This window comes from Ascaphus truei, chromosome 2 (genome assembly GCF_040206685.1).
Source record: "Ascaphus truei isolate aAscTru1 chromosome 2, aAscTru1.hap1, whole genome shotgun sequence".
Lineage (NCBI taxonomy): Eukaryota > Metazoa > Chordata > Amphibia > Anura > Ascaphidae > Ascaphus > Ascaphus truei.
This window is the reverse complement of record NC_134484.1, coordinates 78983530-79001098: the sequence shown is the minus strand read 5'-3', so window position 1 is coordinate 79001098 and position 17569 is coordinate 78983530. Positions and strand designations below refer to the sequence as shown.

General features: G+C 41.7%; 1 protein-coding gene across 2 annotated transcripts in view; it reads right to left on the bottom strand.

Moving 5' to 3' along the window:
- Positions 1-17569, bottom strand: part of MMP16 (matrix metallopeptidase 16) — a 248253-nt gene that overhangs the window by 81881 nt on the left and 148803 nt on the right. For both annotated transcript variants that reach the window (XM_075582964.1, XM_075582963.1), the window contains exon 5: positions 5403-5564. In XM_075582964.1, the coding sequence (XP_075439079.1) occupies positions 5403-5564 (162 nt within the window). The remainder of the gene's footprint in view (positions 1-5402; positions 5565-17569) is intronic.

Here is a 17569-nt window from a genome sequence, read left to right as displayed (position 1 = left end):
TTAGCGCTCGCGCATGCACCGTCAGCGCTCACTGCTCCTGAATACGCAAAGGAAAGCCTACGCATGCGCTTACTGCTTTGGTGCCCTCTTTTTTTTAAATAAGGACTTATGATAACCATATTTTAGCATGCATTATCAATTATCACTGTGCAAGGTTCTGAGAGACTGAGCGCCGTCAATGTATATAGTAAATCTGATGTGAACTCCTTTAGAGCCGGGTAAGGAGGGTTATATAGTAAACAGTGTAACATTGATTATATTTGACAATACTGTTCTTGTAATATACAAATTGTTATGTGGGACTAATTTGGATCCTTTACCTTAGTATGCTTTTACCACATAAAGACTTATGAATGCTGAGTATACACTAAACAATTTATAGTATTCATTGTTTATAAAAATACATTAAAAAAAATAAAAATGTGATCTTAGGCTCAGATCCAGAAAGTCCGCCAACTAATAGCGGATTGTTATCAAAATCACTAACAGACGTTATTTTCCCTGAGGTTACCACTTCAAGCGAGTAATTTGAAGCTAACGCAAGGTAGTGCTAACATGGCATTAACACTCTTTGACAAAGCGCTTTTCAGTGCAAAATGCGTCAGAGGTTCCCCCACGCCGTCCTCCATGTGTTCAACCACTAATAAATTGTTTTTTTATCTTCCACCTGTACTCAAGCCCCATCATTTTTTCACTGCTGTGCTCCGTTTTTATCCCTCCATTAGATATACTTCTGTTCGACATTTCAGCTGGAAGCACGCCCTTGAGGACTGACCTCATGAATTGTGAGTAGCTTAATGGTGATTTATCACACAATTGTCCACACCAGATGCAAACTTATATGTATGTCTTTATTTATATAGCGCCATTAATATACATAGCGCTTCACAGTAGTAATAAATGTGACAATCATATAAATAGCAAATAATACAAATAACAGAATATGGGAATAAGTGCTTCAGACATAAATGTAACATTTAGGGAGAGGAGTCCCTGCTCAGAGGAGCTTATAATCTAATTGGTAGGTAGGAAGAATGTACAGAGACAGTAGGAGGGTGTTCTGGTAAGTGCGTATCAGGTGTATAGTATTAGCCATGGAGCTACTGATATTCTTCATTAAGCAGGTGTGTTTTAAGGTGAGTCTTAAAGGTGGATAGTCGGGTATTGAGGGGAAGGGCATTCCAGAGGTGTGGGGCAGTCAGTGAGAAATGTTTAAGGTGGGAGAGGGCTTTAGATACATTGGGGGTAGAGAGAAGACATTCTTGAGCAGAGCAGAAGAGTCAGGATGTGCATACTGTAGTTAGAAATTAGGGCTGAGATGTAAGGAGGGGCTAATGCTGAGGGGAGTGTAATGCTTTAAAACAGAGGAAGATAATTGAGTGTGAGATGCGGGATTTGATAGGAAGTCAGGAGTGATTTCAGCAGGGGAGATGCTGAGACAAATTTAGGAAATAGTAGAGTGATTCTGGCAGCAGTGTTTAGGATAGATTGTAAGGGAGACAGGTGAGAGGCAGGAAGGCCAAACAGCAGGAGGTTACAGTAATCGAGACGGAAGAGAATGAGGGCCTGTGTCAGAGTTTTAGCAGAGGACAGAAAGGGCATATCTTTGTAATATTGAGGAGGAAAAAGCGACAGGTTTTAGATACGTTTTGAGTGTGAGAGGAGAATTTGAGAGAGGAGTCGAGTGTGACCTCTAGGCAGCGTGCTTGCGCTACTGGGTGTATGACAGAACTTCCAACAGTAATGTGGATGAAGATAGTGGGGCCAGGTTTGGGCTGAAATATGAGGAGCTCTGTTTTTGACATGATGAGTTTAAGTTGGTGGAGGGCCATCCAGGATGATATCGCAGAGACATTCATAAACTTTGGTCTGTACAGCAGATGTAAGGTCAGGAGTTGAGAAGTAAATTTGTGTGTCGTCAGCATAGAGGTGATATTTAAACCCAAGGGACGTGATTAGGTCACCTAGATAGAGTGTGTACAGAGAAAAGAGGAGCGGTCACAGGACAGAGCCCAGGGGTATCCCCACAGAGAGAGAGATCGATAGAGGAGGAGGTATATGTACCTTTATTAGCCCTAGGGATTGTGTACTTACCATTTAGGGGGAGAACCAGCCATAACTGCCCTCAGAGGCATTCACTGGCTGCATTATCCTCCAGTCTGGCTATGCATATTGGTCCCCATATCTCTGATAGAGATTGTCTAAACTGAAGACGCACTCACCAATGGGCTTGTCCTCACCCAATTAGTATAGAGCTTTATTCACTTGCTGCAATCCTCCATAAGGCTAAGGCCCCGCTCCCTCAGTCAGCGCGCCCGCACTGCAGACAGGCGGGGTGCTGACAGACACAGACCGCGATATGCGGTCTTTAGGGAGCGGGAGCCGGGGCTGGAGTGGGAGGGTGGGTGTGGTTTAAGCGGAGGGGGGCGTGGTTTAAGCGGAGGGACCCGCTACAACCCCCCCCTCCACGGGCTCGGGCTCCCGGGCTGCAGGAGGGAGCTGCTGCGGGCTGCCCTACTCACACGCTGACACTCAGGCACACACACACACACTCAGGCACACACAGACACACAGACAGGCACTCATGCACACACACACACACACAGGCAGGCACTCACGCACTCAGGCACACACATACACACACACAGATAGGCACTCAGACACATACATACACAGACACAGAAAGGCACTCACGCTTCTTTCCCTCGACACACTCTCCTCCCCGCTCCCCGAAGCCTCCCCTCCTCCCGAAGCCTCCCCTCCTCATTGGCTCACAGCCACACCACGTGACGCGTCGACGCTTGGGTTTACAATTGTCTTGAATCCCCTAGTGGCTGACGCGTCACAGCGTGTAGTGAGCTGTGCCGTGAGGGGGGACTGGGACCGGCTCGGGAGGATTCCCCTGCTGGTGGGGAACGCTCGTGCGGCCGCCCGCACCGCCGGGCGCAGCGGGGCCCAGGCCTTACTCTGTAGCACCGACTTTTGGAACCTTGTTCTATATTATCTTTTAACTTGGCGTAAAGCCTATGCTAATAAAATATATAATGGCCACTGTTACAGTTTTCCCAAAAAGTATAATTTTGTGTACTTCTTTCAAGTTGTGGAAATGTATTAATTACATGCAATGAATGTAGCCCATCTGGTCAGAGCACCATCGCTTGCTTCGGACAGCAGCGGTTGTTACAAACCAATACGGTATGTTCTGGGCATGTCAGATATAGTCAGGGACTCTAGACACCAGACTACTGGGTTTTTGGGCGGAGTGGCAAGTGGAGGAGGATTTTCAGCACTTCTTAACCAAGGCAGTTTCCCCCATGAATGGCAAAGGGAATTTTTAAGCTACTTGCAATAAAAGTTTCAAACAATGATTTGTTGTATGCTAGTAACCCAAACAACATTTAGTTTGGGTTACTAGCAAGTTACACTTTTATTTGTTTTTTTTTTTTTACCAAAAATTAGGTCATGCGACTTCAGAAATCTCATGCAAAATATATTGGGATTTTTTTTTTATTCTTTGCAAAACAATATGTGAAGCAGTGTCTAGATTGTGTATAAATGGGCCATATTAGACACTATATAAACTGACATTTTATACGGCCCCTTGTCTTCATTCGGTGCTACCGGGTGCTGGAGCACCTGGCAGGTATCTCTACATCTCCAAGTGCACCAACAATAACACTTCAATTGTGGGCAGCCCTGTCACACATATTGGGTGGGTTGACTTCTGTGGACACCAGATGGTTAGGTGCCCTGGGGCTCCTCAGTACTTTGGGGATATCCCATCATGGTGTGGACGCTGGGTTGGAGGGCACTGTGGAGTTACGACCCCGCGTGACCTAGTTGGTGTGGGTGTTATATCGTTATCCATATCATCATATGCATGCAGTAAACTGTTATCTATACCAGTGTGTGTGTGTGTTTCTTACATTGGGTCCTGGTATGGGGTTATCCAACATAGTTATAATCCTGCCCAGGTGGAGGCGCTGTCACCAGACAGATCAAGTACACCCCAGGCTCCCAGCAGCGGAAGTTCAGGCCTCCTGTGAGCCACAGGTAAAGTACCACACACAGTCAGTAGCACGATATCTCCCATAGGGTGGGGGAACTGCGCTACATTTAGTTAATGTTTTAATATGAGAAAAGGGTGATGGGTTCCAAAGCAGCTTTAGACAGATTTTGACACACTGCTATTTTCTCATGCAATTACAGTAGCTAAATAATGATGCACCCTGACACAAATTATTATTTCTTCTGAAAGTAGACAACCAGAGGTATCCTGTGGTGGGTGACTTTAAACTGTCATACAAAGGATAACTATGTACAGGGCACTGCCAATATCAAATTATTTATCAGATGCTGGATTTTGTAACAAGGACAGTAGCTGTTTGATCGCTGCTGTATTGGAGGAATTTGAAGTGCAGGGCCTTATAGTCACCTTCAGAACTGAGCAGGTTGAAAAAAACTAGGAGACCTGTTTGGTCATTTAAATCTATCTTTCCTCTTTGTAATGCAGTGGTATATATTATATATTATGTATATACATATATAGTACATAATACATAGTATATATACAGTAGTATATATATATATATATATATATATATATATACAAACATATATTATGTATATACATATAAATAAATAATATCATCCATTAGATTAACCCCTTCCCTTCGGAAGTGCTAGTTTTACGGTTTAATAACCACTTGATCACTTGATCACTTAGGTTAGCTATAATTTAGCCACAAGCCACCCCCAGTGACGCAACCAAAAGGGGATAGGGCTCCAATGCTGTTCTGATCATGTTCTCAGAAGTGAATGCAATCTCCTTGTAGAAAACAAGCATCAATAGCGTGACTATCCATGAACATCATTAGGACCCCTAGAGTGCCTTACCTCATGATGTTCAGGGAACATTATTAGGGCAGCGTATGGGTTAAGAAAGCACAGTCCTTTTTAATCTGTTGGTTTTTTTCCTGGAAGAGTGGGGCTCTGAAGGAGTTTACAATAGTTTCCATGACAAATAATTAGTAATGGCATATTTTTGTTCTTCAAGACCCCATCTTTCTTTGCCATATTAAAAAATTAAAGGATGTTCTTTCATGTAATACTTTAATATAATTCATATATAATATTAAAAGCTGTAAATTTACTTACAAATATAAGCCCTACCGCAACATTCATATTTGTATGTACAAGTGACTGGGGTTCCTTGAAGTCACAATAAATGAAATAGCCTATTAAGTCTAAGGACTGTGGCTAAAATTGTCTCTTTTATACAAGTAATATTCCGATCACTTGGTAATGGTAGGAGATACAGTACCTGTGGAATTGTATAATGTTTGTTACTTGGTAAGCTTTTAGAAATGTAGGTATATATCAAAGATAAAATAAAAATGTACCATATATCTTCTGAATTCCCTGTAAGTCATCAGTAGGTAGCTTGAAGTTGTCAGTTTCCATGTACTGATAAAATGGAGCCATAATTGCAGTGGGGTCATTGGAATGTTCCAGGCCTAATGCATGACCCAGTTCATGCACCGCCACTAAAAATAGGTCATTTCCTGGGGAAATAAGAAATTAGGACAATTTTTAAGTGAACATGATCAATAAAGTAATTACACAATCGAAAACATTTCAAATAACACTTCATTGCCTTCGGGCAAGACATTTAGAGTAGGGAAAACAGCTACAAAAATCCTATTGATTGCACAAAAGACAAGCAGGTGTTACAAATCTTTCCATTAATAGTACTTATTGTCTACACCAGGGGTGCGCAAACTGGGGTTGCACCCCTTAGGGGTGGCACGGCGGTCACAGAGGTCCCACGCTCTCCGCCAAGGCATTTAAATATAATGCTGGGGGACCGCACAAGGCCTTTGTAACTAACTTACCTTGGCTTCCAGCGACGCGTCTTCATGGTGACCCGGCATCAAATGATGATGTGGGGTCACGTTGTAACCCCGCGGCATCATTTGATGATGGACACGAGCAGGATGAGGGGCACGAGCTGGGGAGGAGAGCGGGCAGGGGGGCACAGGGGGAAAATATTACGCACCCCTGGTCTACACTATCAGACAAAACTACTGAGGAGCATACACTCTACTGTACATATAATTCAAGCCACATAACACTATGATTTCTTAGTAGTGTTATTATTTCTTACAGTTGTAGTAGTAAGACTTAGTGCCTTCTGTGCTGCTGCCAACGGGCTGTCCCGCGACCATGGCAGTCACAGCATCGAAGGACTAACACTGCCAGGGGTTCCATTCAGAAGCATGGACCCCCTGCAGCTCCATCACGGCAGCCCTGTCCCCCGCGCTGCAGAATTTTGCTTGTTCGTCTACTAAATTGTCTTTCCACAGTGCTCTATTAAATATACCTTGTAGTCGCTTCCCTGTGCTGCAGTAGATCTTAGTCCCATTCATTTCAATATTAATATAAGGGCCCGAGGGCATGTATCACATCCCAGAAATTTGAAAATACACTACTACTGAATATTTGATGGAAATAGAATCTTTTTTGGAGAATGCATCTCTTAGCATCTCTCAGAAGAAAATAGGATGTCATGTTCTCATCCTTTTCCCCATTTTTCTTTACCATTTTATCTGTGTCAATTAATCCTGACACATCTGAGATGGAATAAATGTGTCAGATCTGCATCAAACATAAAAAACGTGATTAATAATTTCACACATATTACAGGCTGCATGGTACATTTTTCCATAGCATAATATTTCAGACACTAAAATATTTCCTTTCTAAATGTTGAAGCCTCAATTCATGCTGCCCAGTGTTTTTCCCATTATTTAGGCCGCATGATCTCCTGGGGATATGACTGCTTTAATTAGGGTTAAAATAACAGTTGTGATAATTGTAGTTTTGCCAACCCTTGTTTGCCTTCCACTAACGTTATCATGCTTTTTATCTGTGCACAGAAACAGAAATGTTTCAAAAACATAGAAATAAAGTATGGCATTCATAGTAACACAAATAGTACAGATGTAGCCAGACTTGCAGTGCCCGGAACGGAGGGAAGAAAATCAAAACACTGTGGCTCCGGGGACAGTAAAAGCTGTTGCTGTGAGGGGGGGGGGGAGAGGATAGAGGGGCTGTTTTTACCAAAGGATACCCCCACAATGAAATTTCCTGGCTGACGGTTGATGTCGCGGTCAGGATTCCACAGCTTCATCGGCAGCACGAGCAGTTAGTCTGGCTACAGTTGTATAAACATAAACAAAAAGAGTGAGCCCCTTCAGAGTAGATAAAAGGCAAAAGTAGATAAGCATGTGGCATCTTTTACCATTGGTATGGATAGTAACTGAATGAAACATTATTTTTCATGTGTTTCGCCGTTTTTTGGAGCGAGATGCCCCATTAACATGTCGACTTTAGCATCACCAGTAGACTCAGAGTCTACAAGTTCTGATGTTATCATGTGATAGAATACTATTCTCTTTAGAGTACAGTATGTTGTAATTTACAAATATTTCATGTTCAGTCTCAGTCAAGATTTCATAAACATATTTGAATATCAGTCTAATCATCCTCATTTTTGTTTACGTATAAATGTATTTATACAAATGTATGGAGCGCTCATTTGGTAAAGAGGAACATGCATAAAGAACAGTGACATCAAGTTTGTCTCTGCAGCAGGTAGCACTAGCATGTGTATGTATGTATCTATGTATTTATTTGTATGTATATATATATATATATATATATATATATATATATATATATATATATGTATATATATATGTATATACACTATCAGCTGCTGCTGAAGGCCTGGTCAATCCACTGCTGGATGAAGGCCTCTCAAATCATCTTCCAAGTACTGCGGGAACAAGCCGCTCTTCTTCACGTCACTCCAACATATTTTCTCATTTCATCCTCCCATCTTACTTTTTGGTATCATCTTGGTCTTTTGATATTCCCTGGGATGCAGTTGAGTACCATCTTTGTCCAAAAATGGTAATTTCGTCATTCAATTATCCAGCACACTGCCATGCCATGATGTAGTTGACTTTTGTTTCCTTTCAAATCCATTCAATCTTTTTCCTGTCTCTTCGGGTAATACCCAACATATATCTCTCCATACTCCTTTGCGTTATCTTAGCATTTAACGTCAAAGTTTCACATCCATACGTGAGCACAGGTAGAATACATAGGTGTCAAACTCTTTCCTTTTTAGGCACAGTGGGAGGTTCCCATAAAAGACTGTCTTGTTTCTTCCAAATGCATTCCATCCCATCTTCATTATCCTATTAATTTAGTTCAAAATGTTCAGATCCATGGATACTTGATGGCCAAGGTACATAGTTTTTGTCTTCTTCTAGTTCTTTTTGTAGAGTATACTCTTTGACAAAGTTCTCCACAAGGAACGAAACGCGTCAGAGTTTGTGCTCACGATATATGTGTAATTCCATTTTTATTACATTTTCTTTTTCATTGATTGCGCTTGAATATTGATTTTTCACTCACCGGTTAGCAGTGCACCGCTTTCCCTCATTTCTCTATACTCTATTTCTATTTTTGGCTGGAGCACGCTCCCCTGCGATTGGATCAACAGCTGCATATAGCTGTCAGCATAATCATTGTGAGTACTCACCACACGCTGGTGATCAGAGACTGTGTGTGACACAAGGTTATCAGGGGTTGCGGGACAGTCGGGTTGTTAGCTGCAGGGTACTTACCCTCCGATTCCCTGGACCTGATTTACCCCCCCATCCCTCCCTACACACACAGACATACGAGTCTCTGTTCATCATTACACATAGCAGCCGGATCGCTATCGTTTCATTATGGACATTACCATTTGAGCTTTCTACACTGGCGACACACTTTATTTGAGCTCGGCTAGTCCCACGAATTCGGGTATACCCGGGTGTATTGAGGTTTGTGACTGTTTTCTGCCAGAGTGCATTGAGGTATTTTCCAGGCAGGGATTGAAGCATTTTATTCCCGCTGGCTGCAATACTGCACAGTATATATATATATACTGCATTACAATTCATGAATTTATGCCATCTGGTAGACACGCGAAGCATTGCAGCCTATTAAATCCTAATCATTATCATTTAACAGATCAGCCGCCCGTCAGCCAGGCATGAACCCAGGCTGGGAAGGCAAACGCAACGGGGCTTGTCAGAGGTGAGGAGCGGCGCATTCCAGGTATCTGCCAGGTACATACTGGGTATTTGCTCGAATAAAGTGTGTCGGTGCAGTACATAACCTACAGCTCTTGAGCACTAGACACGGGGGTCAACCCTATTTACAATGCTTTTTCTAGAGTTGACCCGTTTGTTGAACATAGCTTGGTCTTGCTGAGATTCATATGGAGGCCCACTTTCTTACTTGTTACTTGTTTTGGCAAGTTCTCATTTGTTGCTGGAGGTCTTCAGATCTTGTGGCACACATACATGTCTGCAGAGAAGGTATTCACACATCACTTGTTATTTGTCATGGAGCATAGGCATGTGTGGCATAGGTAGTTGTAAGGTATTCACATATAAATATAGGTCTACAGTAAAAAATAGTCAAAAACTTATATGTCTATATTTTTTCTCATAGAAATATAATCTTATTGTTAAGGAATTCTCACATAACATTTTATACAGTTTCATAACATGCCTGTAATAGGCAATATTGGCTTACTTCCCCCACAGATGGTGCCACATGTTGTTGTATGTGGAAATTTAAGAAGATCTCCTCATGCCTCCTCTTGGGATTCTTACCCTTCATGGCCCAATGCCCTGTGCTCTTCCTCCTCATGCAATGTATGTGACTGCGGCATGCTCCTCCTTGCTCCATATTATGGTCTGCTCCCTTCTTGGTAAATAAACCTTAATATACAATTTTCTACTTGAAACGAGGATTCAATATAATGTACATGAGGTACTGTATTAGTTTTAATACATAGAATGTAGCGATAACTCTGATGGCCAAGCATAGAGTCTAACAGTCTCACCGATTTGACATTGTCATTAACTGTGGGATTATGGTAGTGAAAATATACAGAGGAAAATTAGATGCTTAGATATTTTAGCTAATGCCAGCATTTTCAAGGCGAGGATGTTCTTTGCAATCCACATATCTCTCCCATTGATTCAGTAACTAGAACGCTCCCACTTTAAGCTTAACATAGTCCATAACGCAATTACTGTACTCACAGCCCCACACGCTTGTAATTACTCACAGCATGTGCAGGGTGACGTTTAAGTGGGTAAACACCTCCAATTTAAGCCAGCAACTGGACAGGTTGTTACATTTCTTCTGAAAAAGTAGGATATTATAGGCTTTGTAGGAGGCGATATATTTGCAACATTCGGGCAAGATCTGCAATTCCTATACAGGCTTTCAAAAAAAGTTTGCTACCAAGTTTAGCACATGGACAAAAAGAGGGAAAGTGAATCAAGTGCCCCAGATTTTGTTCTGCCACCAAGTTATCACCGGTAACCAATACAACTAGGGATTGTCAAAGCAAGAGTGAGACCACTTCTAAAAAATCTGTTCAGACACGGATTGGACATGCAAGAAGGGCTTACAGAATAAAAGCATGCCAATCCGCTTCTAATGTGTCACACCTCGGAGTTACTAGAATAGGCCCTGTACCATCTTAACTTGGTGAATACCAATGTTTATTAAATGTACAGTAATACAAAATTACTCGGGTAACAATTTTGTTTAAAACAAGCAAAGCTGCATGGGAAAGGTTCCTGATATAATGAAACATGTCCACATTTTAGAACGCTCAATTGAGGGTCTGCACAGTTTAGTGGAACTGTCCATTAACGTGAATAAAGATGACCTGCATTTTAAACCTGTATTGACATTGAACACAGCACACGTATTTTCTGTAGTTCTTAATTTCCCTTTCCATTTTTTTCCTCAATAAGAAATGTACTTCAATATATTGGAGGAACATAATTGAACATGAAATTAGTAGTTTAAGTATAGGGATATGAACTTATGCCCAGGTGTATGAACTACCGTACTTGTAATCAAAAAGCTGTCCTTAAAACCTCTAAGTAATTACCTGTTTTCAAATGATTGGCAATAAAGTAATTAAACTGTACTTGCTATGTTTCATCAACATAAAATGTGTTGGTTGTTAAGGGAAGAATGATTGTGAGTATTCATTCCACTGAGAGCAAAAGTTGTCAGCACTTCATGAGAGCCAAGCAATTAAAATGCATCAGACTGTAACCAGGCATGAAAATGTGACTCTGTTCACAACAAGAGTCCGCAGTTCAATTCAGAATTCCTAGTCATAAAATAGTTTATTATTTTAAAGAGTCCTAATCCTTGATACACTTCATGGATTTTTCTTTAATATATATATATGATGCTATTTTTTATCCCCAAGATTTTCACCTTTTTAGCTGGAAAAAATTAATACACAACCCTAATGGATTCAATTGACTCTAGTGAATCTAATTAATGTTCTTTTTTTTTTTTTTGTCTTTTTCATTATGAAAAGTCCACCAAGTCCATATAAGGAATAATTGTTTTCAATTGCCCCTCTAAAGCTTTATTTTTTTATAAATCAAGGTGTATGAAAATAAAACAAGTTCAATATTAACCACACAAAGAATAGTGCTAGTTATAAGCTAAAAAGAAAATTATAGAAATGTTTTAAACTACGTACATTACTGAAGTATTCCCAAGGAAGGAGAAACATATAGTTTCATGTCTCTTATTTGTAATGATTGAAAAATAGAGAAGTACGTTGAAATATACATGACACAGTATTAACCATTTTAATATATGTAGAACAAACAAAAAGAAAAACAGGAGCACTAATGGTAAACAGCAGATGTAATGGTGGACAAGAATAAACAAACAGCAATAAGTTTGTTATACACTAAAGAGACAACACAGTATGTAACAATGAGGTTATACTAAATAACTAAAGATGAATAAAAGAACCAAAAAACTTTTGCCTGTGTGGGTGTTGAGAGAAGATGGCCCGGTGTGGCTGTAAACCTGGGCTGTCCACTGTAGCACAAGGTAGGTCCCCCCCCGAATCAGTGGTGCTGCACGTATCCTCAGGAGCCGATTCAGGAACCGATGTTGCTGCCACTGCCTCTCCCTTTGCTGCGCTCGTCCCTCCTGCCACTCCACTACGCACTTCCGTTGTCAGGGGCCGGGCTACCGGATGCTCGGAGCTCCCCTCGTTATGTCCACCCAGTAAAACAGGCTAGAGTCCCTGGTTTATGCAATCTTTAGCTTGACTCTCAGCGGGCATCTATACCACTAGAAGAGCATCTGGTGTATTAAAAATCAATATTCAATAACCCAACACGTTTCGGCGTACCTACGCCTTTTTCAGGGATAATTTTGGAACAGTGACAACGGAAATGCGTAGTGATGTGGCAGGAGGGAGAAAGCTGACTCCCAGCAGGACGCCAGGATACCAGCAGCCTAAACCCAGACGGCAGCGCGACACCCCCCGAGTGAGAACACCCGAGGGACGAGCGCAGCAAAGGGAGAGGCAGTGGCAGCAACATCGGTTCCTGAATCGGCTCCTGAGGATACGTGCAGCACCACTGATTCGGGGGGACACCTACCTTGTGCTACAGTAGACAGTCCAGGTTTACAGCCACACCGGGCCATCTTCTCTCAACAGCCAGCCACACAGGCAAAAGTTTTTTGGTTCTTTTATTCATCTTTAGTTATTTAGCATAACCTCATTGTTACTTACTGTGTTGTCTCTTTAGTGTATAACAAACTTATTGCTGTTTGTTTATTCTTGTCCACCATTACATCTGCTGTTTACCATTAGTGCTCCTGTTTTTCTTTTTGTTTGTTCTGTTCTACATCCAGGATTGGTGATCCGTGGTTTTGGGGCAGCATACAGTCAGTATTGGGGACTTGAATTTTTACATTTTTTTCACATCTACAGTATATCAACCAAAAGACATTCTACCTATTGCCCTGTTACATTTATGGACAGTGGACTTTATATATAGACTCTTTGTATACCTACACATTGTTGTTTGTAATTTTACTACTATACATTGTACCACAGCAAAGTTAGCACTGGTTCTGATTATATCTGTACCTCCTTAGGTCATTGTCATCTGCTATATGGTGCAGGTACTTGCTGAGCAACTAATCACCTGCTCATCCACATACAAGCACCATATAGCTCAGTAATCCAGTTAGTGGTGTATGCTTTATATTGTCCCTCTTCACAGGCTCTGGTTCTGTGTAGCGCACTCAGTCCCACCCCCCTTTTCCTATTCGCTTTTAATATATCTAGCACATCAGAGGTTAATTTTAGCTGTAGATTGCCTTAAAAATAGAAAAATAGTTTTTATGACAGGTCATGACCCTTCCTGTTTCTTTGTTGATCTAGAAAGTGAGCTTAACCTGGGGTTATGATTGATGGTCCACTAAAAGAAAAATATGTATTTTATGGAAGTCTGGTGACAAGATATTCGGCTGTCAGCCTCAAAGGAACCACACATTCTTGAAATACCCCCTGTGAATAACAGAGAGAGGCGACAAACTGTTCATCATTCAGTTTCAGGTCCATATTAGGCTACCCTTATAGTGTCGTCAACGTCAGGCTACGATCGCTGGAAAAATCAAATTGAGATGACTTCCAGCGATCGCGCATCGCTCCGTTGCGTCGCGCTTACTATAAGCACACGTGACGGCGGCAATGCATTTGTTTTGACGCAACGTGACTTCGCTAATGCCGGGACTATAAGGGCAGCCTTAGAAAAAAAAGATATCTTGTATCTCATCTGATCCATAAGAATATTAAATACATATTTCTAACCAGCACATTCAGCTGTTCAATTGAGTCCAAAAATACTGGATTAGTTAAACAACATATGTGAGACATCTATTTGTCACTTAAACAGAGCACTAAAACATAACATTTAATATCCATGCGTGCATATAACGTGCACAGGTGCAAAAGTGAAGATGGAGTCGTCTAAATATTATAGAAATAATGTTAGGAGCATGTTTCCATATCCATGCAGATTTGTAGTCAAAAGAAAAGGTCATTTTTTCCTTGTTGTAAAAATGTCATGGGTTTAAGATAAATTAAAGAGAGGGAAGGGGTTGAGAACACATCCTGATGGTGGCTATAGCATGTTGTTTTCAATCAAAGGGTTTTAATATATAAGCCCTGTAATTGAGTTATGACATGAGAATTCAACAAGTGGAGTGTCATGATGTAAACAAGATACGTGAATTCTCATATTCCAATCTCCAATGAGATTTTCGAAGCAAGCAGATCCTGTCAGGTGGCAACATATTGGAATTTTTATTTATTTATCATTATTCTTTAAAAAAAAAAAAAAAAACAACTGTCTGAATTTTATACTGTATATTCTTGTATTTATCTTTTTCTGTAGTCCAAGCAATGTACTATTTTCTAGAATCTAAAATGTAATAAGTTAAATCTTTGGGCTCTGATTGGACTTTACATGCTTTGTAGAGAGTAATTAAATTTTTCGGACACAATTTGCCACAAAAGATTTGCGTGTTAAGTACACATTTTTTCTTAAGTAAACAGGGACCAAAGACTCTGCAAATTAATATTTGATCATTCTTTGGTGGTGGAAGCGAAGTAAAGAGATATATTGTGGCAGATTGTGGGTAGATAACCTCTCAGACTTTGGACACGTATTTCAATCTGACTTTTTGTGACTTGACAATTGGATTTCCCAAAACAAACAGTTTTTAAACACTGACAAGACTGTAATCACTGGTATTTGGGACCAAGGCTACATTTCTAAAGCTTCCAATGAATGAGCTCCAGATCAGAACCAACTCTAATACTATCCTATCCCATGTTACTAGTTTCAAATATTTGGGCATATGGGTTGATTCCCATTTAACATTTGGGTTGCACAATGATACCGTAATATCCAAAACTTATGCCAAACTAGGTGTACTATATAGGAACAAATCCTCCCTAAGGCTGATACCAAGGTGTAGAAGACCGCGCGGAGGCGTCCACGCGGGGCGCGATCAGATTGCCACGGCACTCCAAACTAACCTTGACAAACTTGATATACTCTACAACTCAATATGCCGCTCTGTCCTCCAATCCAACTACAACACACATCACTGCAAAATGGTCAAAGAACTAGATTGTCATCACGAGTCTAGGCGCAAAGTTAATCTTTCCTGTCTTGCCTTCAAATACTTTCTGGGCAAGCTACCCGCCTATCTGAACAAGCTCCTCACCCCTACCACATGCAGCACTTATCATCTGAGATCTGACTCCAAAAGACTGTTCATGGTCCCAAGCTTCAACAAAGTATCCGGCCACTCCTTCTCTTATCATGCACCCCACAACTAGAATAATCTACTGGTGACCTCACAGCCTCTAATAGTCTAAGTTCTTTCAAAACTAAAGCTGTCTCACATTTTATTCTCATCTATAACTGGTATATATGCCTATAATAAATATTATCTTTAACTGTGCATGCAATGTCTTGTATATAATGTATAACCCTGTTAAATTTATTTAACTATGTATTTGTAACCATGTATTTGTCATCATAACTCTATGCGCAGAACATACTTGAAAACGAGAGGTACAGTGGTGTGAAAAAGAAAGTACACCCTTTTTGATTTCTATGGTTTTACATATCAGGACAAAATAACAATCATCTGTTCCTTAGCAGGTCCTAAAATTAGACAAATACAACCTCAGATGAACAACAACACATGACATATTACACTGTGTCATGATTTATTTAACAAAAATAAAGCCAAAATGGAGAAGCCATGTGTGAAAAACTAAGTATACTTTATGATTCAATACAGTAGCTTGTAGAACCACCAATAACTTGAAGTAATCGTTTTCTGTATGACTTTATCAGTCTCTCACATCGTTGTGGAGGAATTTTGGCCCACTCTCCTTCACAACGTTGCTTCGGTTCATTGAGGTTTGTGGGCATTTGTTTATGCACAGCTCTCTTAAGGTCCATTCACAGCATTTCAATTGGGTTGAGGCCTGGACTTTGACTGGGCCATTGCAACACCTTGATTCTTTTCTTTTTCAGCCATTCTGTTGTAGATTTGCTGGTGTGCTTGGGATCATTGTCCTGTTGCATGACCCAATTTCGGCCAAGCTTTAGCTGTCGAACAGATGGCCTCACATTTGACTCTAGAATACTTTGGTATACAGAGGAGTTCATGGTCGACTCAATGACTTCAAGGTTCCCAGGTCCTGTGGCTGCAAAACAAGCCCAAATTATCACCCCTCCACCACCGTGCTTGACAGTTGGTATGAGGTGTTTGTGCTGCTATGCTGTGTTTGGTTTTCACCAAACGTGGCGCTATGCATTTGTAAGGTCCGGGTGAACACCTCTCTTTAAAGGGGTTCCTCCCGCGACTTTACTTACCCCCGCTCCAGCTCAGCCTCCTCGCCGCCGCGGGCGGGATCTTCCTTCTCCGCTTCCCGCGGCGGCTACTGGTCTCGCGCATGCACGCGCACGGCCGAGGACCTTTACGTCCTCCCTCAGGAGAAGTTCCCGCCCCCAGCTGAGGCCGCGAGCGCCTCTCCCGCACGGCGCACACGCCTGATGCGCGTGCACCGCTCACAAGCTACACATCTAGCGCAGCTGTGGTAAGTTTCTCCCTACCAATTCCTATCTTCCCTGGGGCCGCTCCCTCGTTACTCCCCCTCTCCCTATTGGTCCCTCCTCCTACTTATACCTTGCTCAGCCATTCATTCTTTGGTTGAGCATAGCTTTGTATGACCTGTGTTAACCACGGTCGTGCCTGCCTCAGTTCCTGTCTCTTTGTCTCCTTAGTGATCCCTTGTGTACCGAACCGGCCTGGCTGTGGATCCACTCTGGACTTCTACCCTTGGTTTTTTATCCTGACCTCCTGGACTCCCTGACCCCTTTACCTCGGTTTGCGGATTCCGACCTACCTCCCGGCTCTGGACCCCAGGCTCTCGGTACACCTATCTTCTGGAACCTCCCTTCTCATCTGGCGAGTATCTTACTTTATCTTATACTCCCAGACGGTTCCAGACGCCTTTTTTCCACTTTCCAGGCGTGTCCCAGTAGCTGTGGGTACAGTTTGTTACCCATCTCACCTCAGTTTCGGGGTCCCTCCTTGTCCGTGGTGAGCACAGCGTAACAGCATTATGGCCAAACATCTCCACTTTGGTCTCGTCTGTCCAAAGGACATTGTTCCAGAAGTCTTGTGGTTTGTTCAGATGCAACTTTGCAAACCTAAGCCGTGCTACCATGTTCTTTTTAGAGACAAGAGGCTTTCTCCTGGCAACCCTTCCAAACAAACCATACTTGTTCAGTCTTTTTTCTAATTGTACTGTCATGAACTTTAACATTTAACATGTTAACTGAGGCCTGTATAGTCTGAGATGTAACTCTTGGGTATTTTGCAATTTCTATGAGCATTGCACGGTCTGACCTTGGGGTGAATTTCCTGGGACATCCACTTCTGGGAAGAAATGGCCTTATAACCCTTCCCAGATTGATGGGCAGCAACAATTGCTTCTCTAAGATCATTGTTGATGTCTTTCCTCCTTGGCATTGTGTTAACACACACCTTAATG